Here is a 24,590-nt window from a genome sequence, read left to right as displayed (position 1 = left end):
TGAGACAGGACCTGGTGCCAGCCCACTGCGTGATTCCTGCCTCCTGCTGCAGCGCTCCCCCCGGCCCCCAGCAGCCAGGGCTGGGGGGCCATGACCAGCCCCTGCACGCGGGGTCTGCCATTCTCAACCCCTGCAAGAGCTTTGCCCCCACACTGCTGGCCCCCTGCTATCCCATAGGGAGGGGAGGAGCCCTGCTAGGGATAGATGGGCACAAACACATGCTGGGACCAAGCTTTTTTATTAAAAGAGACTGCAGGGACTAGTGATTCACTGCAGAAGTAAGTGTCAGCACAGGAGAGGGACTTGACTCAACTCCACATCCAAGTGCATCCTTCGTGCAGGAGCACTGCACTGGAAGAGCAGGAAGGTTCCTGCTAGAAGCAGCATCACAAATGCTATTCTTTTCACTTTGGAGAACCATGAAAACTGGAGTGAAACCCCAAAATCAGCCTGGAGGCCCTAGCAACTGTCCCTCCAGCAAGGCTAACCCTCCAGGGGTGGGTTTGCCTGCCTAGCTCGTCACAGCTTCTCCAGCCTCTGGCTTTTGGGGCAAGCAGCAGCACAAAAAGGCCACATCAAGACCTAAGGCACCTGCTAGAGCTGGCTGAAGGAGCTGCCTCTAAAGCAGCAGGGATTTCCTCCCCTGCCCCCTGCCAGGAACGGGTCAGGGCTAAAGGCCTTCACACAGCCATGAACCCTCCAGAGCCAGCACTGTCCTTTGTATCGTGTCCCACACCCTCCACAGAGAAACCGCCCGTGTCCACTTCGATGCTGTGGATGCTGAAGTTGCCCAGTCCCTAGAAAAAGAACGTTGCAGGCTGGGGCAGGAGCCAGCAAGGGACCTGCTCTCACCTCCAAGGCCCTGGGGAGGGCTAAAGGGACAACAAGCAATCTTGTACCACTCACGGGGCGGTGAGATGCTCCTAGTGCTTGTGCTATATAAAGCAAACCTCTGCAAGCTGCCCGCGACAGCGAACTGCCTGGGAGCTCATATCTCACCTCAGTTTTCGCTAGAATTTGGTGCAAAGCCTCTTTCTGCCGAGGGATTTTGGTCAAGACGTAAAGGAAGCCGCCACCGCCGGCCCCAGCCAAGCACTGCCCATAGACATAGGGCCGGAGAGCATCCATCATGCGCCCAACAGCCAGCGGCTCGCACCCCGGGGCCATGCATTTCTTCTGCTGCCAGTAGCAGTCCAGACACTTGCCGATGAGCGGCAGGTTACCTGCACAGGAGAGGATATTGCAAACTATTTGCCTGTTTCTCGCCCAAGGGGCTGAAACTTGTCCCTGCCTCTCCTGCTCAGCCCAAGCTAAATTCCACTTTCTCATCTACCCAATTCCTCCCAGCTCTGCCTGGCGAGCAAGCAAACCCAGCCCTGTCACGCTGCTGTTTATTTTTAATCCTCCACAGGGGGAAAATTTGCTTGCTTTAATGCTCCAGCTACCCCTCCACTGTATCGCAGCAGCCAAAAGCCAAATGAAGTCACTGCACAGGCTAGACATGGCCCCCAGCCCCATCACAAATGGCTCGCAGATAATCAACCAGACTCGGCATGTCTAACCCCCCTTCCTCCAAGTCTTCATTCAAGCCTGAATTTTGGGGCATTGCCTGTAACGTGAGGGTGGGCCTGGGGAGGATTTGAGGCTTCTGCAGCTGCAAGAGCCAAAACCCACAGCCTCTGCCCCCACCCAGGACTGCACAGACTCGCCCGGGAGAAGTCTGTGTTTCTTCAGTTAGTAGAAGGGCCGGCCTGGCCCAGGAAAGGGGGCTCACACCTTGCCTCAAGGCCTGGGCACACTCCTCGGCGTTGCTCACCAGCGCGTCGGCGTTTTGCACGGCCAAGGGCAGCCTGGCGTACCAGTTCCTCAGCACGTCCTGCAAGAGGCAAGAACGTCCCTGTCACCATCCTCCCGGCTCCAGCGGCACCAGGGAGGTAGCGCTGCACTCACAGCCTTCGCTGCCAGCCCTGTTGGGGTGGCAAAGCTCTGCACCAGCGAAGGAGAGAGACACCAAAGGTCGCGGGGGGAGCAGAGGCCAGAGCCTGTGGCACCCAGTGGCACCCAGGTGTCACCTGGAGCAGGTTGCGGGCCAGGCGAGTCTTCCCAGTGTACACCAGCAGCAAGTGATCGTTGAGGGTCTGGATAAAACCATTGGGTACTGGGATCTTCTCCACCTCCACCCGGAGTGGCAGCTGGGCCTTCGACCTCCCGATTTTGATGCCGGGCACAAGCCCGCCCACCTGGTCCTGCCAGCCACCGCCTGCAGGGCAGAGGGTCCTCAGCCACTGCCAGGCCCTCACACCCCACGGGCTGGCTGCTCCCGCTGGCCACTACCTGTTGTGAGCCTCTGCTCCAGGTGCAGCACAGCGTGGATGAGGGACTCAGTGCTGGCGAACTTCCCAGCCGCCCGGTACAGCGATGCCATCACTGCTCCCGCCAGGATGCTGCTGGTGCCTGCAGGGAGCACAGACACGGACAGGGCAGCGTGGCATCATGTGTGCCCGTGAGGGCTGGGGCTGGGGACAGCAAGGGGGGACCACGCCAGTGGTGGCAGCAGGAGGGAATCCCCAGCCCTCTCCCTGCAGACTTACCGAGGCCAGACCCATGGGGCAGCTTGGACCAGGTGTGCACCTCAAAGCCACCCCCAAAGCTCTCAATCAGCTGGGCCTGCAGGGGTTTCTGTGAGGGGAACTGCACGACCTGGGTGCAGATGAAGGCAGCTTTGAGCAAGGCTCCTGAAAACAAAGAGAGCAAAGCTGATGATGCCTGCTGCACTACGTGGTCCCTCACCGCTTCATCCCCAGAAAGGGCCACCCTGGCACCACAGGGTAAGGACACAAAGGGGACATCACAGATGCAGAGCCAGGCCATGCTGCTGGTGACACCTCACCTGGTGCGTGCGGCTGGCAGTAATCCTGCAAGTCCTGCAGCTCCTGGCACACCAGCTCTGCCACCGCCTCGCTCTGCGGCGTCCCGCTGAGGCTGACGAGGCGCAGCTCCGGCTCGCTGATGCGCCGTACCCGAGCACCGATGGGCCGGCACCCGTCCACCAGCACCGCCAGGTCCACCACAGCCCCCCCGTGCTCGTATGTGATGGGGGGGGTGTCACTCCAGCCACCTGCCAAGACTCACCATCAGCACCCCACAGCCCCCCAACTCCTCTTCCCCCAGCACCACAGGGCTGAGACACGGCTCATCTGTCTGGGGGGAGCGGGGGACGCACTCACCAGAGAGGTCCAGGCGGGCTGGACACACCACCTGCACCCAGTGCCCCAGGGGTGGCAGCTCCGCCCGCCCCACAGTGACAAACTGGCACGAGGACATCACTGCCTGCCGGACAAGGATCTGCTCGGCCCCCTCGTAATGCCGAGCGGCTCTCACCAGCAGAGCTGGCCTGAGAAGAGAAGGATGCTGAGGCCGCTGCCGCAGCTCCTTGACTGCACTGATGCTGCCGCTCACCAGCCCCAGCCTCACCTGCTCATCCACTTCTGCCGCTCAGCAGCCAGCTCCCGGACACCGCCGGCGATGTCCCCGCTCTCCAGGCGCCTGAAAGCCGAGGCCCACTCCCTGTTGGCAGCGGGTCCACTCCGCAAGCCCCCTTCCCCTTGCGCCATGCAGCCCAGGACCTCAGCGATGCAGGCGAGCGCCCGAGCTGCAATGCCAGCGTCACCAGCCGTGGAGGCAACTAGAAAATAAAAAGGAGGCTGCAAAGCGACAGCCGGGTTGCAGGTCACCCCAAACCAGCCCACTTCTGCGATAAACTGGCTCCAGGGGAGATGGACTCGCATGGCTTGTGCCCACCCTGGCTTGTCGGATGCCTAAAGGTGCACCCCCATGAGGGTGGGGGTGTCACTGGAGGAGACGGAGACCACCAAACAGCCCTGATACCCAGAGATACACAGCTAGTGAGTCCAGCTCACCCTCGTCCAGTGTGCCCAGCACCGCCTCGTGGTAGCCCTCGTGGACGGCGCTGCGGGCGAGTGGCAGGAGGCTGCTGTCCTGGCGCCCCAGCAGCACCCGCCGCACCTTGCGCTGGCCCTGCAGGAAGAAGAGGGCCTGGCGGGCGCCCAGCTCGGCCGCCTTGTCCAGGCAGGGCAGCAGCTCCTGCCAGGACATGCGCCAGGCCGCCCGCCAGCGTGCCAGCCGCTCGCCGGCCACCGCCGCCGGGGCCAGCAGCCACAGCACATCCTCCAGCCCCAGCACCTCGCAGGCATGCAGCACTGGGAAGAGTCGGGCGCTGAGCAGGCAGCGGCTCCTCTGTGGCATCTCGGCATCCCAAAGGTCTCCCTCCCTGATGGAGGGAAAGCCTGTCAGCACTGCCCTGGGGTTCGGGGACACCTTCCAGGAAGGGAGCCGGGACGCAGGCTGGACTGGAGTGGCTGTGACACCTCCCACTGCAGCCATCCCAGGGGAAGCCAGGTCTCCAGTCCCATCCTGGCACGTGGCACCTACCGTATGCCCGTCCGATGGAAAAACTCAGCCCAGGGCACATTCAGGTAGGTGGCCTCTTCGGCAGGGCTCTGCAGGGGGGACAGTTACACCCTGGCTTTGCAGGGAGCCTCGAGCCACCTCGTCACCCCCCGTACCTGCCAGTTGTCAAGGCGGCCAGTGAGAGTGTACACTTGGCAGGGCAGGTCACGCAGCCGGACGTGGTGGCCCTGCAGGACAATGTCATGCAGGGGACAGCCCTGCAGGGCTGGTGAGGAGCCTGCGGCGAGGCCCGAGAGCAGGCAGCCAGGACCGATCTCCAGGGGACCCTGCAGAAAAGGCAGCAGGACCCTGAGTGGCGTGGCTGGCCCCAAAGCAGCCCCCAAACCAGAGTCAGAACCCAGCCTTGGAAGGGGACAACCATCCCGGGAGACAAGTTGGGGCCAGCAGGAGCCAGGGGGACACACTTCGCTTTGTCGCAGGGCTGAAGGGACATGGACTGCAGAAATTCAGGCCAGGTGACAGCCTCCAGGGCTCACAGCCACGACAGAGCCCCCAAAGAGAGGGTCTGCCCTAGTCCCCAGGGCGGGACAGCTCAGCAGTAACAGCTTCCTCTCCTTGCCTGGGGAGGGTGACAGCCACCAGTCCCTAGCACCAGCCAAAAAGCAGCCCTGAAGAGGAAGGGCACCCAAAATCTCACAGCCATGGGTCCCCCATCCCAGCCAGGGTCACCTCACCTTGCTGCCCATTCAGTGCACTGACAACTCAGTCACCCCCACCCCAGCCACATACCTGGAGGTGGCAGTGCTGGATGACACTGCCGGCTGCCAGCTGCACGGCTCCTTCCAGCAGGCAGTTGGTGACCGAAGAGCCGTCCTCCAGGAGATGGGGCTGCTGCCGAGGGCACAGAGGCAAGTAGGACCGGAGTCCAGCCACACAGCCCAGAGCAACCCCCAAAGAAATGTGCATGAGCAAGGCTGGGGCTGGAAGGACGTACATCCACGTGGGAATGGGCTGTTTTGCAGAAGTGGAGGTGGCTGGCAGAGCCAGGCAGGAGCGTCAGGCTGCGGATGTAGTCGCTCGCAGAGGTGGTCATGTAGTCATAAGACGCATCAGGGATGCAGGCTGCAGGGGGGAAGGAGAGCTGTCAGCACACCGATGGCAAATGTGGGTGTGTGACACCCGTGGGAGCCAAGGGCAGCCAGGCTGAACATCCCCAGTCAAAGGGGTGGGGAGAGAAGACCCGGGGACCCACAGCTGTGGGAGGAAACAGCTGGGGGCCAGGCCCTGTGCACCCCATCTCTCCCCATGCAGGGGAGGAGGGCTCAGGGATGGGTCACATCATATTACTGTGGGTTTGCATGGCAAGGTTTGGCGGGGGGGGGGGGGCGGGCTACAGGGGCAGCCTGTGAGAAGATGACAGAAGCTTCCCCCATGTCCAATGGAGCCCATGCCAGCTGGCTCCAAAACAGACCCGCCACTGGCCAAAGCCGAGCTCATCAGTGACAGTGGCAGCACCTCTGTGACTGCATAATAAGGGGGTGGGGGGGTGGAAATTAATCTGTGCCAGCAGAAGGGGGGAGTGAAACTACGTGACAGCCACAACTCTGCAGACCCCCAGGTCAGTGCAGAAGGAGGGCAGGAGGTGCTCCAGGCGCCGGAGTGGAGACTCCTCGATAGCCCGTAGTAAAGCCCATGGTGAGGCAGGCTGTCCCCCTCAGCCCACGGAGCTCTGTGGTGGGGCAGATCTCCACCCACAGCCTGTGGAGGGCCCCACCCTGGCAGGGGGATGCCTGCGGGAGGCTGTGACCTGTGGGAAGCCTGCGATGGAGCAGGTTTGCTGACAGGAGTCGTGACCCTGCAGGGGACCCAGGCTGGAGCAGTCTGCTCCTGAAGGACTGCACCCCGTAGGAAGGACCCACAGTGGAGCAGTGTGCGAAGAACAGTAGACCCTGCGAGGGACTCATGTTGGAGAAGTTTGGGAACTCTCCTGTGGGAGGGACCCCATGCTGGAGCAGGGGAAGAGTGTGAGGAGAAAGAAGCAGCGGAAACATGTCATGAACTGACTGACCATAACCCCCATTCCCCATTCTCCTGTGCTGCGTGAGGGGAGAAGGTAGAGAAATGGGGAATTAAATTCATCCCAGGAAGAAGGGAGGGGTGGGGGGGCAGGTGTTTTTTCTGATTTGAATGGAAATAAATTAAAATTTCCCCGTCAAGCCTGTTTTGACCGTGATCGTAATTGCTGAGTGATCTCCTTGTCCTTATCTTGACCCACGAGACTTTCATTATATTTTCTCTCCCCCTGTCCGGTTGAAGAGGGTAGCAAGAGTGTGTTTTTGGCGGGCACCTGGCATTCAGCCAGGCTTAAACCACTACACACGTGCACCCACTGCAGCATTGCTCACCCATGCTAAGAGGGAAGGCATGGAGAGCTGTCCACAGCACGGAGCGGGCGCTCCTCACGCTGGCATCACTGCCACCCTTCACAAAATCCTCCTTCATCATCCCCTCTGCCATGCACAGCACAATGTCAAAGAAGAGGGAGAGCTGGGGACAGAAGGGACCTGTCAGGTACAGCCACACTGACCCCCACCCTGCTGCTAGGTGCTCCTCTCCTGCCACCTCTCCCACCCAAATCTGGCAGCGTGGGGGCAAACAGGCTCTACAGAGATGGCCACCAGCAGCACCCTGGGGCAAGGGGTTCTGTTCCCCGCAGAGGGGCTGTCACCTGGATGGGTGGTGCCCCCGAGTCCAGCCCCATGTAGGTGCAGGCATCCAGAGGAGGAACGACATGAGTGGCCAGAAGTTGCTCAGCAGCATCCGAGGAGAAGAAAACCACCCCACAGACCTGCCAGGACAAAGTGGGGCTGAGGCCGCAGCCACAGTGACACAAGAGACTGGGCTGGCAGGGCCACTGACACCTGAGTCCTGCCATACCAACGGGACAGTGCTGTCAGGCCCCGCACACTGCTGGATCTGGGCCTCCGTGCCTCTGTAGATGATGTCGTGCACCAGCCCCTGGGAGCAAGACCACGCCAGTGAGCTCTTCGGGGAGCCTCAGGCCCAGCAGCCGCAGCAGGGCTAGGGCCTTCAGCACCCAAGGGACTGAAGGGGTGGGGACCCCTGCACCTCCAAGGGACGCTGCTTGAAGTGGGAGCTGCTACCGACCTGCTCATCAGTGAGGTAGACCCCATGGTCCCTGGCATATGCCTGGCTACCAGGCACTGCAATCACTCTGACCCCCTGGAAGCCATCCCAGTTGATCCCTGGGGAGAGAAGCAGAGACCAGTGCCAACTGGGGCAGTGCACGTACCTGCACTGGGCACAACTGCCTGAAAACTGGGCCTGCATCAGAGCAAATGACAGCCAGCCACCTTGCTGCAGGCACAACAGATGCTCCCAAACACACAGGGGTCAGCAATGCCCAAACATCCACACCCTCACAGGAGCACGGTGCAGGCTGAACCAGCTGTGCTGCTGGCTCTGGCCCCTGCCCCGAGCCAAAGCAGGTGCTGGAGGCGAGGCTGGCACCCACTCACCTGGTGATGAGGGCATGGTGAGGAGCATGTCGGTGCTGCAGACCCACACACCGGGTGGGGAGCCCACACAGAGCTGATGAGAGAAGGGCCACGTGCCCAAGGATGGCATGGAAGGGGCCTGGCCCTCGTGGGGCACCCAGCACCCTTACTGCCTCGCTGGGGCACCCAGCACCCTTTCTGCCTCACTGGGAGCCTGCTGAAGGCACCCCGAAGGTTTCAGGGGGAGCCAAACCCACCCATACGCCAGGGTGCCTAGTATCACTCGGCACAAGCCCAGGGCCCCATCCCACAGGCCACACAGACCCGACGGGTCACGGTCCCCGTCCCACAGGCCACACAGACCCGATGTGTCATGGTCCCCAGCAGGCTGTCCAGGTTGCAGACCAGAGCTTCGGCTGGGGCGTCGGGCTCCTCCACGGGCAGGCAGGTGAAGGCCCGGCCGCAGTCGTCGAAGGAGAAGTCCCGGCCCTGGGGGGAGGGGGCACACGGCGGGGTCACGGGGAGAGTGAGGGTGCAGCGGGGGGCCCCCAGCCGGGCTGCAGGCAGGCTCTCACCGTATGCAGAATGAGGATGCGGGCGTCCCTCAGGACATCGGCTGTCACCACCTGGGAGGGCAGAGCAGGGGCCGGTCAACGGGAACGGGCCGGCCGGCCCCCCCCTCCCGCTCCCAGCCTCCCCGGGCCCACCAGAGCCAGCCTCCCGACCCCCCCATCCCCAGCGGGGACGGGACAACCAGCCCCCCTCCCGCTCCCAGGCCCCGTCCCCCCCAGCCCCAGCCGCGCCCCTCACCGTGCAGCCCGCCCGGGCGCTGAGGTGCTCGGCCGCCACCAGCAAGGCGTTGAGGGTGGCCCCGCCGCTGCCCAGGCGGGCCCAGGGGTCCTCCACGGCCAGAAGGAGCGGGGGGGGCCGCGGGCCCAGGCCGCCCCTCCGCCGGCGGGCCTCCAGCTCTGCCAAGCGAGAGGCGGGCGGCGCTCAGAGCCGGGCCCCCCCGCCGCGCCGGGGGGATAGGGCGAGCGCCAGCCCCGCCGCTTGCCTCGCTGGAAGGCGGCCACGCAACCGCCGCGCTGGCAGGTGAGGAGGAGGACGCTCCACTCCGCCGCCATGGCCGCGCCGCCGTACCCTCCCCGGCCCCGGTGAGGCGGCCGCGGTGCCTGCTGGGAGATGTAGTCCGGCCTTGTGCCCGCCGCGGGAGGCGCCCAGCGGAGGGCCTGCATCTCCCAGCGTGCACTGCGCGGCGGCCGCTTAAAGGCACAGCGCGCCCCTACAGTGAGCCCCCGCGCTGTCCGCCCCCCCGCTCCGGGGGGGCCTGAAAGGGGGGAATGGGGGTTTTCGATGTTTTCTGCCCCAAAACGGGTCCCCGCCGGCGGCGCGCACCCCTGAGTGCTCCGGGTCATCCCTGTCATGAGCCCGCCCGGGCTCAGCCCGGCCTCTCGCAGCGGGGTGGGGGTGTCCGGGTGCTGGGGTGGATGCCCGGTGGGTGCTGGGGTGGGTGCCGAAGTCGGTAGCGGAGGGGGGTAACGGGGAGGCACGGGAGGGAGTACCGGGATGGATACCGGGGGGTGCCGATGTACCGAGGGGGGGGTGGGGGTACCGGGGGATGCCGGTGTGCCGGGTGGGTACCGCGATGGGTACCAGACCAGGTACTCGGCGGGTACCAGGTGATGCCGATACTCCGGGTGGATACCAGGGGGATGGTGCCGGGGATGCCTCTGTCCCGGACTGGGCACCGGAGCAGATCCCAGGGGGGTGCCGATGTGCCAGGAGGGGTACCAGGCTGGGCACCGGAGGATACCGACGTGCCGGGGGGGTACCGGAGAGGTACCGGGCTGGGTACCGGCGGATGCCAATGTGCCGGGGTGGTACCGGGCTGGGCACCGGGGCAGCCCCTGGAGATGTCGGTGCACCGGGTGGGCGCGGCGCGGCCCCTCTCGCCTCCTACAAGTCCCACAAGCCCCGCCGGGCGGCCGAGAACTACATCTCCCAGGCTGCTGGGCCCGGCCCCCCGCCCCGCACGGCGCGGCCCGGCCCCGCACGGCCCCGCACGGCGCGGAGGGCGCGGCGCGGCGCGGGGGGCGGTGGCGGCGGCGGGGCCCGGGGGCGCCCGGCGGAGGGGCTATGCCGGAGCCGAGCCAGGTACCGCGGCGGGGAGCGGGCCCGGGAAGGGATGCGCGCACGGCCCGGCGCGGGGGACCCGGGGGCGGGAGCGGGGATGGCGGGCTGCGGCCGGGGGCGGCTGCCGGGGGCTGCCCGAGCGCTGGGTGCTGCTCCCGTGCCGGTGCTGGGTGCTGGCCCCGGGGAGCGGGCGCCCGGGGTACGCTGGATTGGGCCCCGGGGTGCTGGTCCCCGGGGGGATGCGCTGGCCCCGGGTGCTTGTGCCGGTCCTGAGGTGCTGGTCCCGGTGCTGGTCCGAGGGCTGGCCTCGGGGAGCGTGGACTCGGGCTGCGCTGGACTGGGCCCCGGGGTGCTGGTCCCTAGGACGATGTGCCGGTGCTGGGGTGCTAGTCCCCTGTGCTGGTGCCGGTGCTGGCTCCAGGGAGCACGCACCCGGGATGCATTGGATTCGGCCCTGGGGTGCTGGACCCAGGATGTGCTTCCTGGGGTGCTGGTCCCGGTGCTGGGTGCTGTCCTCGGCTATCTGCACCTCGGATGCACTGGATTCGGGCCCGGGGTGCTGGCCCCCAGGAGGATGCGCTGGCCCCCAGCAGGATGCGCTGGCCCCCAGGAGGATGCACTAACCCCCAGGAGGATGCAGTGGCCACAGCCGCAGCCCGAGGCTGCTGCCGGGGAAGGTGCTTGCCCCTGGCAGGGGTGTCGGGACTGGTGCTGCTCCCCACAGCCCAGGGGAGCTGCCCCCCTCCAGCATGTGCCCCACACCAGTGCCACGGGGCCCGGACCCCGGGGGGGTATTGGGGGCAGAACTGGGGTGGCCACAGATGGGACCAGGGCAGGAGCGGGGATGGGGACACCAGACCTGCAGGTACCCCCAGTCCCCACCAGTGCCCGTGTGCCTGTAAGGTCCCTCAGCAGCAGCAGTGTGACACATGGCTGCATGACACACGGTGTCCCTTGCCTGGGTGGCAGCGGCCAGGTTTTCACAAACACACCTCGAGCATCCCTGGGGACAGGTAGGAAACTGTGTCACCGGGCAGGGAAGTGTCCCTTGGCAGTGCCTGTGTGCGTGGGGTGCCGATGCGAGCGTCGGTGTGGGATCCCATCAGCATCAGACCTGCTGGGATGTGCTGTCCCGGTGCCATCGGTGTTTCCTGGGCGAGGCATGGCTACCGGAGTGGGGCCCTGGCAATGCCAGGGGTCCCCATGGGTGCCGGGGGCTTGGGTGCTGCCGGCATGGGGGGGGGAAGGTGAGGTTTTGCTCAGGCTCCAGCTGCAGAGCCGGAGCAGTTATTGCAAAGCTCCCAAATATTTCCCCGGAGCGAGGGCTCCCCAGCCCAGCAGGAGGATTTTTTTGGGGAGAGGACGGTGCTTGGGCAGCTCAGGCTGGAGGAAGGGCAAAAAACATGGCTGAGTGAAACCAAATAACATCAACCCCCCAAAACTTGCTGAGTTTCTGTCCAGGAAGGCAGGTGGGCTCTGAGCTGGTGGTTTTGTCCCCCGTTATCTGAGGGTCCCCCAATGGGCCAGGAGCTGGGGGCTCCCCTGTTTCCCCCCCCCCCCCCCCCGCCCCCAAGTGGTGGCCAGGGCAGTGTGAGCGTGGACAGGGAGTCGCTTGGTGCTTGGGGCTGGCTTCTGCTTTTCCTTCCCCTTTTATCAGAGCCAGATGTTGCATCTGCAGTGGTGACGCTTGGGGTGGGGAGGGCCGCCTTGCCCCCCCGCCCCGACCACGATCGTGCCTGTCCATCTGTCCCCATCTGGCAGGGAGCAGTGGCCCCGTGCCGGTGCTGTGCAGCAACCGCCGTCATAAGCCTTTCCCTCTGCTCCGAGCAGCTCATGGCGGTTCTGGGTGCTGGGGAATGGCAAGAGGCGCTCCGCTCGCCCACGCCACGCCGGTGCCGGAGGCAGGCAGGCAGGGAGAGCCCCGGCTGCCGCATGCCGGCGGAGCTGGCTGAGGCTTGAATTTTCCTGCCCAAACAAGCTCCAAGCTTTTCAGGGAACAGGCTCCGGTAACACCGAGGGCGCGCTGGTTTCCCCGGCGGCGCTCAGCAGGCTGGATGCTGCCCAGCTTGGCCCACGCCGAGGTCCCAGCGGCTGTAATGGCTTTCCTCTCCTCCCGTTGCATTTCATTCTTGCAAGAGCGCAAACAGCTAATTGCTCTCCAGCAGCTCGGCCGGCTTCGGTGCCTCTCAACGAGCTGTGATTTATGGAAGCCCGCCAGTCTCCGGGGGGGCTTGGGATGTGGTGGGAGAGGCTGGGAATCTCCTCTCCCCACCCTGCCCTGCTCCGTGTCGGGCTCCCGGGGATCTCTCAGCTCCGCGTCGCTCTTTGCTGTTGGCATCTCCCAAAAGCTTTTTTTTTGAGACTGCAAGAGATTTGAATCCCAGCTCCGTGGCAAAGTTCCCAAAGATACCCCCAAAACCGCACATGGATGAATGGTGAATATATATAAACAATTTTTAGTATATATTTATATGCGTGTGTGATAGATGGATCTTTGTTTTTTCCGTACTGGATGAACAGTTGAGGGACAAGGCTCTAAAACAGCCCCGCAGCAGCTCGGGAAGCCAGCGCAAGCTGCAGTCACTTTGCTCCGGGTGCCACCGTGTCCCAGCAAGGGACTTCTGATCTGCAGCAGTAATTGGGCTAATTAGGAAAATGCAGATGCTCCCCCTTCTCCCTCGGTGTCCGAGCGGAGCCCCAGCTAGCGGAGAGGAGAAGTCAGGCTCCCTCGCCAGCGGAGCTGCTCTAATTTTACATGTAATGGGAGTCCCCAGCAGCAACTGGGCTGTACTGGGACCGATGACCTCTGGCCAGGGGAGCCTTTTATGACATCGCTGTAATAAAATCTTACAGGTACAGTTTTCCAAACAAGTTCAACGGCCTCTAAGCACCACCCGCAAGCAGAGTAAACCTTGGTCAGCTTTACCGTGCCGCCCTGCCCTATGCACCGAGTTTGCAGTTCTCTGCTCAGGTCGTGTCCTGGGGGAGAGAGGGGGGCTGTGGGTGGCAGCACCCATCAACCAGCCCTCGAAAGCCTTTGGGTTCCCACCGCCTCCCGTCCTCGGAGCTGCTGAGCCCCAGGGAGGGGGACAGCAAAGCGCAGGGGCCCCCGCGTCCTTGCTGGCTTTCCCTGGGCAAAAGGCCATGGCCGGCGGCAGCGGCGGCGCCTCTGCGGCGCGGCGTCCGCCCTTCCTGCGCTCCTGAGCATATTTTCCCGGTGAGGCACTAAGCGTGAACCTAACGGGCACGAGCTGGTAAAACAAGCCGTGGTGGTAGAGGGGGAGCAGTTCCCTCCTGGCAGGAGGCTTGGGGTGCTGCTGGTGGGAGGCTTGGGGTGCTGCTGGCAGGCAGACGCAAGGTGCTGCTGGTGGCTCCCTGGGTGCCGGTGATGGAGGGTGAGTGGGGGCCCTGCCCTTGCTGGGGAGCACTGCCTGCTATGGCGTGGCCATGTCCTTGCAGGCGGCTGAGGATGGGGGGAGACCAATTTGGGGGTGTCTGTGGGAGGCAGCCCTGCTGCGACAGGTGGGAAGGGGGGCACGGGCCGGGCAGACCTGACTGACCCCAGCTCGTGGGAGGTCTAGATGGAAATGTGGCCAGCAGTGGGTGGCCAGCTCCCCGCAGGGCCCGGTGGCTTTGTACAGGGGGGCTGGGGGAGGACGGGGGAGAGGAGGAGGCAGAGGAGGGTGGTGAGCCCTGGGCTCTGCCTTCTGTGGTCTACGGGGGGCTGGCTGGCACCCCCACCCACTAGCCAGCCCTGAGCCCGGCTGCTCAGTGGGACCCACCTCAGTGGCACCTGACCCTGTGGTACCTGACCCAGGGGCTTGCTAGCACCTGATCCAGTGGCACTTGATGCTGTGGTACGCGACCTGGTAGTTTGATGGTACCTGATCTGGTGGTCCATGACCTGATGGCTCAGTGGTACACGACCCGGTGGCTCGGTGGTACTTGATCTGGTGGTCCATGACCTGATAGCTCAGTGGTACGCGACCTGGTGGTTCGGTGGTACCTGATCTGGTGGTACTTGATCCGGTGGCTTGGTGGCACCTGACCTGGTAGTACATGACCTGATGGTTTGGTGGTACCTGAGCTGGTGGTCCATGATCTGATGGCTCAGCAGGACGTGACCCAGCGGCTTGGTGGTACCCACCCCAAGGGCTACCCCATGGCATGGTACCCGACCTGGCAGTACCCGAACTGGTGGCACCCAGTCTGGTGGCTTGATGGTGGCTGGCTCGGTGGTACCCAGCAGCTGAGGCAGTTGGTGCAAACTGGGGACTCTGGGGTGGGTGCTGGGGGCGCAGGGCAGCAGGGCTGGGTCTGCCCCTGGGCTCTGGCAGCACTGGGGGCTGGGGGGGCAGCGTGTCCCCGCTGCATCAGGTTGAGTGGCGAGTCCCCCTCCCCGCCTGTCCTGCCTCGGGGAGGATGCTGCTGCTCCCAGCACAGCGAGCGTGACCTTGGGCTTGTCAACCCCTCCGGAGCGCAGGGGCTGGGGGTCCCCTTTTCCCCACAGCTGCCCGAGGAGAGCTGGGGGGCTGCGGGGAGCTGGCAGAGGGTAGGGGAAGTGGTGCTGGCAGATGGCCGAGCAGGGCCCTTTCCCAGTGACGGGGGCATCAGCTGTGTGGGCTGGCACACGTGGCTCGCCTGTCCTGATGAGTCCGTGCATGTGAGCTGTGGGGGCGGTTGGCTGCTTCTGCTGCTTCTGCCCATGTGTGATTTTTTTTTTTTGGGGGGGGTGGTGGGGATGGCCAGACAGGCTCTGCAGCCAAAGCTCCCCACACCCAGCATTGCCCCCTTGGGCAGCGCAGAGGGCTGGGCTGGAGTGGGTGCCCCATGGGGTCCCCACTGTGCTGTGGTCGAGCTGAGGGGCTTGAGATGCTGCTGGACCAGTCCCTGCAAGCCCCATCCACCAGTAAGGGTGGGAGCATCCCTTTCTGAGCTTTTCCACTGCTGGCACCTCCCCTGTGCCCCCACATCCCATAGGAAATGGCCTTGGTGATGCCTGGCTCCATCCCAGCTCCGTGCTGGGGTTTTGGCTTCCCCCGCTGTGGGATGAGCCAGAAATAACACCTCTGGGTGCCAGGTGCAAGGAAATGCTGGAATTGCTGCCAGTGCCAGCCTGGGGAGCAAGGAGGGTTTAAGGCATGGGAAACCCAATTAACTCAGCTCCATTAGCTGATTGAGCTGGCTGATAAGAGTATGATTAATTAAAAGGATGAAGAATAAGTTACCGGGTCCTCGCTGCTCTTGGGGTGCGGTGATGGCTTAACCCATGAAATTGGCTTCTCCTGTTAATACCCAGTGCCCAGCTGCCACCGGCTGTCAATGCTCCATGGCATCGCTCAACGGCAGGGAGAAACATCCTTTTCCCAATGCTGAGTTTGTTCCCTGCTCCCTCTCCCATCCAGCTTCCAGGGAGGAAAAAAAGAATCAAAGGGAAAATACAGTCCCTCCAGATGGGTGACATGGAAAGGACCTTTTTAATTAACTGTGCTTTTCTCGCCGGGGCTCGGTTTGGCTTTGGCAGCCAAGTAATGCCGAAGGACGGGAGTATCGTCCCTTCCCACGCTGCCCCCGGCAGATTCCTGCTCGCCGTTCCCAGCTAACGTGAGCTGACGGCCCCGGTGAGCAGGGGTGCTCCTCGGCGTGCTCCCTAGCTACAGCAGCGCCTGGGGGCCACGGGAAAAAGCAAATTGCAGCGGTTTGATGAATTTTTTTAGTAATCCTGCTCACTGAAGCCGGGCCTGAAACAAGGACAGGTGGCCACTCGGTGTTCCTTTCTGGCTGGGGCTGAAGGAGGTGGGAGAAGACTCAACTTGCTTCCACTCCCTCCTCTTTCAAAAAAAAAAATCCCCTACAGCTCACTTTTTCCACCCGTGACAGCAGGAGGGATGGTGGTCCAGGGTGGGGGGTCCCTGCACGCTTCTCCCTCCTCTGTCTGCAAAAGCCAGGCGCTGCTGCGGCACCCATGGTTCGGCAGTGGTCGGTGATGTCCCTGCTCAGGGGCCATGGCATGGGGACACCTGGACACCCAGGGGTGCATTTCCCAGGGGAACTTTCACCCCCAGCATCCCTGGGAGCAGTAGCAGCCGGTGCAGGCAGCGTTGCCTCTGCTCCCCTCCTCCCTGCCCTAAGCAGGGTAACATCCCATCGCCCGGTGACGGCTCCTTCCCATGCCCAGCTCATCATTTACCGGCAAGGGAATTGGTGCCAACAGCCTCAGGATATCTTAGAAACGAGCAAACAAAGCCAACAAGACCTAAAAAAGCCAGATGGGGATGTGCTCGATGGCATTATGGCTGATGGGGAAGGGGAAGGCATCCTCCGGGCCCCAGAGCTGCTGGTCATATCGCTGTAGTGTTCACCCTGAAATTAAAGATTATACATCCTGAAATGAAAGATTATATGATTGGAAAAATCATCCAACTGAAAAAGCAGTGGAGCGATTTGCCAGGACCTTTTAATAGCCTCACTTCATTATCTCTTGCAATCAAAGAGAAACTCATGTTTGATGAGCACTTGGTCTTCAGAAGGCAATTAAGGAGACCTGGGGATGAACTGGGGAGCGGGAGGGTATTCAATGGTATCGCCAGTTTGCCGGGCTTGCTCACCACCGAAGAAATCCTGAAATCCCCTGTTATTGTAAGAAGGAAACATCAAAACCCGGTGCAAAGAGTCCCTGCGGGGCTTTGTGTGGCGGAGGCAGGCTGGGTTCGACTTCGGGAGGTGGCAGGGAGGTGCTGGCTGGCGCTGAGCTACATATGGATACATAGGTGCCACGGCCCTGCTGGGGTCATTAAGGAGCAGGGCAGATGGAAATAGCCCCCAGCCCCTGCTGGGAGAGCGATGACTCAGATAAGCCGCTGGTGTTTCGGGATGCTGTAAGGCGCGGGAGCTGGAGGATGGTTTTTCCCTGCCTGTGGCCGGGGGCAGCGGTGGGAGGCCCCGGGATGGGGCTGTACAAAACGCGTTCCAGATGCTGGCAGGGCTGGGATGCAGCAGGCAGGACCCGGGCGAGGCTGGGGAGCCGGAAAGGGATTTTTCCCCCTTTCACCGGGAACAAAAATACCATGAGCACGTGATAGCCGATTTCCTTTAGCCTTTAAAAAGCCCCGTGGGATGGAGAGCAGCGGGAAGAGGGGAAGGGGATCAGCCCATCCTGCTCGGCGTTCCTGCCACGTCGCAGCTAAAAAAAGCCCAGAATTTGCCTTTTACCTCCCAAACCTTCCCGCCTTGTGCATCCTGGGGGCGGGGGGGGCTATAGCTTTTTACTGGCTTTCTCCCAAACTCCCCTCAACGAAAACCCGCCGTTTAACAACCACCCCTGCTTTTTCCGCTGGCAGCAAGCCAAGGAACTCGTTCTCGCCGGCGGTGCATGTGCCGTGGAGGCGTATTGAACCCCCCCCGCGCCCCCCCGAGCCAGGAAAAAAAAAAAAAAAAAAAAAAAAAAAAGACTTGGACAACGATCGTGGACGGGACGTGCACCCGTTTGCTGGCTCTTTCCTTTAGGGGCTGTTGCTGCTCGGAGAAATGTTTGACGGCAGGTTAACGATGGGGGCAGGGGCCGGCTGTGCCTGGCTGCGCGATGGGCTGGGGGCGGGTTTAGTCTGTGCTTGGGTCTCCCCCATCCCAGCAAGGAGCTTTTTGGGGGAGCTCGGCAGCCTCCGTCCCTGGGAAGAAAGCCCGCGTCTTCCGGAGGATGTTTTTTTATAGGAAAGCAGCATCCCGGGGCCTGCCAGCTCCTAATTAGCACTGCCGGCCTCGGCATCAGCCTAACTGGGGCTAGACCTGAGCTGTGGAGGCGATGCTGCTGCAGGGTTTGGCCTGGGGGGGTCCTGCCGTGGCACCCCCCTCTGCAAAAAGCCCTGGAGGGGTGTCACATCTCCATCCCCCGGGGTGACGGGTCCTGCCCCAGGTTAAAAGCGGATTTTCAGCCTTTTTTTTTTTTTTTTTTTTTTTTGGCTGAGGAAGGGGGGGTCTGGCTTTGCCCCCCTGGCTCGGGGGGCTCAGCCACTCTTCCCGTCCCTCCCTGGGCGCAGGCGCCAGCACCTCTGCCCTGGCTATTTTTACCCAGCGGGATCACGAGCGAGCGGGTGACCTTCCCCGAGGGACACTGCCACGTGGGGGGGGCACAGCCGCTGGCGTCGGTGCCCGGGCACCCGCCGGGCTGCGGGGCGGCTGTTTCCCGGCTGTCTGGGCGGTGGCGGCAGCCGGCGCGGAGGCTGCTGGAGGGGCTGCTCGTGGCTCGATAGAGAAGGAGGATTGAGCCTGCAGAAAGGAGCCGCTTGTTTGGCTCTGGAGGCGAGTTCATGGCTGAGCCTTTGTCTGATGGATGGGGGGGGGGCACAGCCTGGGAGCTGCTGAGGAGCTGGCGTGGATGGCGATGCCGGCATCCCGGCTGCCTTTGCACCCTGTGCCTGCTTGTTCCCTTTGGGGACGGCTCGTGCCCCACGGCCCCCCGCCAGGGACAGGCTGCGGGGCATTTTACAAAGCTCGACTGGGACTAAACCCCTCAGCCCCCAGCGCCCCCCTCCTGCCTGGTGCAGCCCCCCAGCTCTGCCATGTGCATCGCCGTCTCTTAACCTGCCGCCCCCCCTTCCCGCTCCAGGCCGGTGCTGTGGCTGCGTTCCCGAGCCAGCGGCGGAGGGCAGGGTGCCAGCGGATCAGCTAAAGCCCAGGGACGATGAGCACTGCCGCGGCCAAGAGCCAGCCAGGGCCGGGACCCGGAGGAGCCAGCAAGGCGCAGTGCCACGGCTGAGGCCAGCGTGCTGAGCCGTGCCGGACCCCGGTGCCGCCGGCTGGCAGCAGATGCTCTCTGCCCGGCACGTGGAGCCGCCGAGGGCCCTCGCCACGGCCGGGCCACGCGGATGGAAAGCTGCAGCCCAGCAGGTAGGAGCCCAGCACCGGGGGCTTGTGGCAGGGCTCCGCGTCCCCCCTGCCACCGCCGTGGTGATTTAAAGCTGTCGGTCCTGCAGGGAGCCCCGCTGGCCGGCTGACGCCATCCTGCGCCCTATGCCCGCGCCCTATGCCGGAGCGGGCGCCCTCCCTGGCTCAGCCGCCCACCGACCATGAAGTGCTCGTTGCGCTTCTGTTTCCTCTCGACCGCCTTCCTGCTCGTCTTCGTCATGTCCCTCCTCTTCACCTACTCCCACCACAGCATCGCCTACCTGGACCCCGGCGGGCTGGGCGGCATCCACCGAGTGAAGCTGGTGCCTGGCTATGCCGGCATGCAGCGGCTCAGCAAGGGGGGGCCGTACCCCCGGGGCTGTGCCTGCCGCCGCTGCCCAGCCGAGGAGGCCGGCGCTGCTGAATGGTTTGACGGGCGCTATGACGGTGCCATCTCCCCGGTGTGGACCAAGGAGAACATGGACCTGCCGCCTGACGTCCAGAGGTGGTGGATGGTGAGCAAGGGGTCCCCATGGGTCCCCCAGCCCCAGGGAGCGCCACGATGTGCTCCGGCACAGGGGGCCAGCCTTCTCCACTGCCGCTGAGGCGGGGCCGCTGGTTGATTCCCTCCAACCTCCTTCTCCCCCCGCAGATGCTGCAGCCCCAGTTCAAGTCCCACAACACCCACGAGGTCCTGAGCAAGCTCTTCCAGATCGTGCCAGGCGAGGATCCCTACCGCTCCCGCGACCTGCACCGCTGCCGCCGCTGCGCCGTGGTCGGCAACTCGGGCAACCTGCGCGGCTCCGGTTACGGGCCGGAGATCGATGGGCATGACTTCATTATGCGGTGAGGGCAGGGGACCGCTGCTGGGGGCACTGCTCGCCTGCTCAGCCCCACGGGCAGCACGGAGGCGTGGGGCGATGCTGGCAGCACCCGGGGGTGCTGAGCTCCTGCTGTGCGCCACAGCAGCATCTCTCCAGGTCTGCTGTGTGATGCCGGAGGGGCTGTGCCTGTGTTGTACGCCACAGCCACAGCCCGGCTCCAGTTGCTCGGTCAAGGAGCCCATCGTGGGTCCCACCAGGTGCTGGGATGGGTGGGAGTGGGTCCAGCCCTGCCACCTCCCCTGGGCTGGCTGGGGGGTACCCTCAGCTCATCCCAGCACCCTGAGCATCAGCGGGCTGGGAAACCGCTCCTTGGCTGCGCTCAACAGCTCACGGGGGACACCCGTGTCATCTGCAAGGGACAGGGTGGCTGGGAGGGGGTGCCACCTTCCCCACTCTCTCCCTAGGATGAACCAAGCCCCCACGGTGGGTTTCGAGGGTGACGTGGGCGGTCGGACCACACACCACTTCATGTACCCCGAGAGTGCCAAGAACCTGCCCGCCAATGTCAGCTTTGTGCTGGTGCCCTTCAAAACCCTGGACCTGCTCTGGATCGCCAGTGCCCTCTCCACTGGCCAGATCAGGTTGTAAGTACCCATCGGGCACCGGCAGCACCAGGCTGGATGCTTCCCGACCGCGGGGCTGCTCCCACGGCAGCAGTGGGGACCCACCAGTTCCTCCCTCCCGGAGAATCCCCTGGCGCCGGTCCATGGCCAGCTCGGGCTAGGGGACACGGTGCCCCTGGGAACTCACCTGCCTCTGCTTCTTTCCCAGCACATACGCGCCTGTGAAGCCTTTTCTGCGGGTGGACAAAGAAAAGGTAAGGGAAGGCTCATACCTGCTGCTGCCATGAGCACCCATTTGGCCACAGCCCCCCTCACCCCACCATCCCCCGGGGTCCCCGTGCACGTCTCGGTGCTCCTTCCTGGGGTGCCAATGCCAGAGGGAGCGTGGCCAGGACTCCAGCACTAACCCCAGCGCCTCCACCCAGGTGCAGATTTACAATCCTGCCTTCTTCAAGTACATCCATGACCGCTGGACGGAGCACCACGGGCGCTACCCCTCCACTGGCATGCTGGTGCTCTTCTTCGCCCTCCACGTCTGCGATGAGGTGGGTGACAGCTCCTCAGGGCCCTCCGCTGGGCTGTGGGATCCTGGCTGGCATGGGCTGGGTTTGCTGGGATCCTGGACCTTGCGGCGTTAAGGAGGGAGGTGGCTGCTTTGGGTTCAGCTGCAGCGGCTTCATCACTTGCTCTGGTTGCCTGACACCACGGTGATGGACACCCTTGAAGGGTGGGGGGGACATGCAGAGGGATGCGGTGCGGTGTGAAATCCCCCCAGCAGCGCCGCAGGTGCTTGGCTGAGGGGGTCCCCAGCCCAGCAGGGGGGTACAGGTTGGCTCACCCCCCCCTCCTCACCGCTCCAGGTGAACGTCTTTGGGTTTGGCGCTGACAGCCGGGGCAACTGGCACCACTACTGGGAGAACAACCGCTACGCCGGGGAGTTCAGGAAGACCGGGGTGCACGACGCCGACTTCGAGGCGCACATCATCGACATGCTGGCCAAAACCAGCAAGATCGAGGTTTACCGGGGGAACTGAGGGCTGCGCCTCCTCCGGCTCCCCTGCGCCGGCCGGGTCCCGGCTGCCCGTGGGGCAGAGGGCAAGGGTCTCCCGGCGGCCTCGGTGATGAGTGCCGGGTGGGCAGCGCGGCCCCGCGCCGCTGACGGCGCCACCCTGGCGAGATTTGGTGCCTCCAACAGCCAATCAGGTTCAGAGCTAAAGGAGACTTTTTGCTTTCTTTTTTTTTTTAATTATTATTATTATTATTATTGTTATTATTATTATTATTATTATTAAGAAACCCAGCTGAGAAAGGATTTGTAAACACAATCAATGACTGAGCGGGCGGCAGGGGTGTCCGCCTCACATCTCTTTACAGTCAAACCAAATGCTGCTCTTTTTAAAACAAGACAACCCCCACCCTGATGCTGGGTGACTCTGGGCAGCGCCCGAGCATCATGTCCGGGCCAAGGGAGCCGCGGTGGCCGAGCAGCCTCGCCAGTGGAACCAGCTGCTTCTTTCTTCCTTTAATTTTGATTATTTTTTTTTTACCCACCTGAGGCAGCCGCCACCATTGCTTGCCCCGGGAGGAAGGCTCCTGGCATCCCAGCGGGTCCCGGCGCAGCTGGCAAGCGCGTGGACCCACCGCATGGAGCCGGCGGCTGCGGGAAGCCGACCCTCGCCCGTGCTCCGCTGCAGGCTGGTGGCTGCTCACAGCCGGGCCGGGACAGGGAGAGGAACCCCGGCTTCGAGGCTGGGCACCCGCGCCCCTCTGCCTGAGGATTGAGGAGGGGTAGGACGGGTGGCGGGGGCGACTGTGCACAAGGCAGCTAAGAAACCCGCAGGAGCGGCAGCCCCGGATGAGCTCTGTGAGTGCTCGCAGGATGCTCAAGGGATGCAGGATGCAGCGGTTGCGGGATGCAGCAGCGGGTCCGGTTCCACCGGAGGGTTGGAGACAAGATTTCCCTTTGCTTTCAGGCTGGGAAAAATCCAGATTAGAGATAGCTTTAGTGGGCGAACAAACCGTGCTTTTGCTTTTGTGTTGCTATAAACAGACAGCTCTGGTGAGAAGCTGAAATCCCAAAGTCTTTGCTCCGTTTGTGAGGGTGGGGCTTGGTTTACACCAGACTGGTACAACCGGTGCCCTCAGGGTCCCCGGGGCTTTTCGGGCTGGACAGGCTGCCCCACGGCACGAGACAGGGGGTGCAGAAGGAAACTGCCTCCCCAGAGGTGTAATTAAAACCACTTTCTTTGGGGCAATCAGGTGGGTGGGCTTTTTCTTTGTGGGAGATGCTGGAAAGCTCAAGAAAGAGGCAATCATGGAAAAGGTCCCCTGGAGAGGGACCTTCCACCTGCACAGCCGGTGATGGCAACGGGTGCTCAGCGTGGTGGTGGCACCAGCCCCGTGGTGCCGGGACTGGGGCAGGGGCAGCCCTGCCCGCACCACCTGGTTGCAATAGCTGTTTGAGGAACAATCACCATAGGGTTTTTGGAGGTGTTTTTTACCCTTTTGTACCTGGCTTTTCTGTAGCAGCCTCTTACCTGTTTTCTCTGCTTCAGTTTGGTTGTTTTTCAGGGTTTTCTTCTTTTTTTTTTTTTTTTTTTTTGAGGTTTCTCTCTGCAATCATAAAACATGAGGGTTTGGGGCACCTGGAGCAGGCACTGAGCATCCCCTGGGCTGGGGAAATTAATCTTTTCTGTCCACAGGGCTTTAAACCCCTGAGTTTCGTGGTGGGTTTTGGTAGAAGCGGTGCCGCCCCGGCGCGAGCAGCCTGCCGCGACCGCCATGGCCAGCCTCCAACACTGCTCCGAACCCCGTGCCACGGAGGCAGGTTGGAGCCCCGGTCTCCACCTTCCTGGGTTGGTTTTTTCTAGGGGAAGAAAACTAAAAAACCCCACAAAACCATGAGCAACAAGAGTGCCTTGACCATCTCCTGTCAGCTACGCTGGGCTGTGCCCGCCGCCGCGCCGGCAGCAGGGGCTCGGCCGATTTATCTGACAGTCGTACCTGCTTCCCTCCTCACAACGGGCTGGATCTGAGCTGGGAGGTGCTGCTTGGAGAGACAGGGACACATCCAGGCCACCATGCCAGTGGCTGGAGGGGCCAAATCCGGCGTGATGGGGCTGGACCAGCTCCTGCTGTGGGCTGGGCAGGGCCAGGCCAGACAATCACAGGGTGAGCGGAGGTGCTGGGTACCAAACGCGCCGGCAGCACCGTGCCAGCATCCTGCGAAGGGCACGCTTGCCGCTCCTTGCTGCCCTGAATTTTTTTTTTTTTGGCTAACTTCCTTCCTCTACTCCGCTTTGTTTTAATTATTATTTTAAATTTTTATTTAAGCTGTCCCGCTAGGACTCACGACCACTTCTGTTTCTCTGGCAGCGCGGCCACCGGCAGGAGGAGGGGGCCGCGGGCGCATCGCTGACAAGCACCACTGTACTGTACATAGAGGAGATGTAGGCAGAGGCTACGGGCAGGGAGGGGGCGCCCAGGCTTGCCCACCTGGCAGGGGCAGTCTTCATCACGGGTGCCTGATGGAGCACCCATCACCTCCCACCCCGCCAGGAGAGGGAGAGACCAGCGCTCCGACCTCAGGCCGGGAGCAGGCGGGTGGCTTCACCCGTAGCCTCTGTGTACATAGGTACTTCTGCACACAACTGTCTTAAAACAACTTTTTTTTTTTTTTTTAAAAGTCAATAAAAACCACGCATCGGAACCGCTCTGCGTTTTCCTTCTGGTAGCCCTGCCTGCTGTGCCTTCACCTGCACCCAAGCCCAGGCGTCGGTGCGGTTGGGAGAGGAGGGAGAGGGAGCGGGAGGGTTGGTGGGGCTGGGGGGATGCTCTGCTCGCCCTCCGTGTGGGCTGCGACTGATGCCCTTCCACTGGGGCAGGAGCTGAGCGTGGCCCCCCAGGTGCCGCACAGAACCCCTCTGGCCAGATCCTGCTGTCAGGTGGTGCCACTGCTCGCGCCGACCCTGCAGCCATGTCTGCTGCAGCCCTCCCGCCCCTGCCGAGACCCTGAAAAAGAGGTTTCAGTCCCACAGAGCCCCCGGCTCGGGCCCAGGGAGGGGACAGACAGGCTCTCGGGGGATGTCATTCTGAAAGCGGGTGCAGGCACTGGCAGGGGAAGGGCTTTCCCCAGGGTGACCCAGCAGGGCCGGGTCTTGCTCCAGCTCCCAGCGCCA

At 63.1% G+C, this 24,590-nt stretch overlaps 2 protein-coding genes across 9 annotated transcripts; one reads left to right on the top strand and one right to left on the bottom strand.

The window, feature by feature from the left end:
• Positions 1-222: 222 nt before the first annotated feature.
• Positions 223-9,112, bottom strand: FCSK (fucose kinase). 4 transcript variants are annotated; one of them, XM_056361254.1, is made up of 23 exons: positions 9,004-9,112; positions 8,760-8,917; positions 8,525-8,575; positions 8,313-8,438; positions 7,971-8,043; positions 7,600-7,697; positions 7,369-7,449; positions 7,160-7,279; positions 6,837-6,978; positions 5,426-5,553; positions 5,221-5,322; positions 4,587-4,757; positions 4,453-4,520; positions 3,921-4,291; positions 3,475-3,685; positions 3,228-3,394; positions 2,891-3,118; positions 2,592-2,735; positions 2,335-2,454; positions 2,073-2,260; positions 1,777-1,876; positions 1,000-1,223; positions 223-797 (listed from the first exon to the last, which is right to left on the bottom strand). In XM_056361254.1, exons 1-23 carry the CDS (start codon positions 9,071-9,073, stop codon positions 681-683), a joined length of 3,258 nt encoding a protein of 1,085 aa, XP_056217229.1. In that variant the 5' UTR covers positions 9,074-9,112; the 3' UTR covers positions 223-680. The 4 variants fall into 4 exon arrangements, with proteins under 4 accessions (XP_056217229.1, XP_056217230.1, XP_056217231.1 ...); XM_056361255.1 differs by lacking the exon at positions 2,073-2,260 and having other exon boundaries at positions 1,775-1,876; XM_056361256.1 differs by lacking the exon at positions 223-797 and having other exon boundaries at positions 1,001-1,223; positions 1,775-1,876.
• Positions 9,113-9,964: 852 nt separating this feature from the next.
• On the top strand, positions 9,965-24,121 carry ST3GAL2 (ST3 beta-galactoside alpha-2,3-sialyltransferase 2). Of its 5 annotated transcripts, none has more exons than XM_056360457.1 (8): positions 9,965-10,103; positions 18,688-18,968; positions 19,055-19,480; positions 19,618-19,811; positions 20,254-20,433; positions 20,621-20,666; positions 20,838-20,957; positions 21,273-24,121. In XM_056360457.1, exons 3-8 carry the CDS (start codon positions 19,148-19,150, stop codon positions 21,444-21,446), a joined length of 1,047 nt encoding a protein of 348 aa, XP_056216432.1. In that variant the 5' UTR covers positions 9,965-10,103; positions 18,688-18,968; positions 19,055-19,147; the 3' UTR covers positions 21,447-24,121. The 5 variants fall into 5 exon arrangements, 4 of the variants coding, with proteins under 4 accessions (XP_056216432.1, XP_056216431.1, XP_056216435.1 ...); XM_056360456.1 differs by lacking the exon at positions 9,965-10,103 and adding an exon at positions 12,606-13,299; XM_056360460.1 differs by lacking the exon at positions 9,965-10,103 and adding an exon at positions 13,316-13,336.
• The last annotated feature ends 469 nt before the right edge of the window (positions 24,122-24,590 follow it).

The sequence above is a fragment of the Falco biarmicus genome, chromosome 15 (genome assembly GCF_023638135.1).
Source record: "Falco biarmicus isolate bFalBia1 chromosome 15, bFalBia1.pri, whole genome shotgun sequence".
Classification (NCBI taxonomy): Eukaryota; Metazoa; Chordata; class Aves; order Falconiformes; family Falconidae; genus Falco; species Falco biarmicus.
Note: the sequence above shows the minus strand (reverse complement) of the source record. Positions and strands in the feature narration are given on the sequence as shown.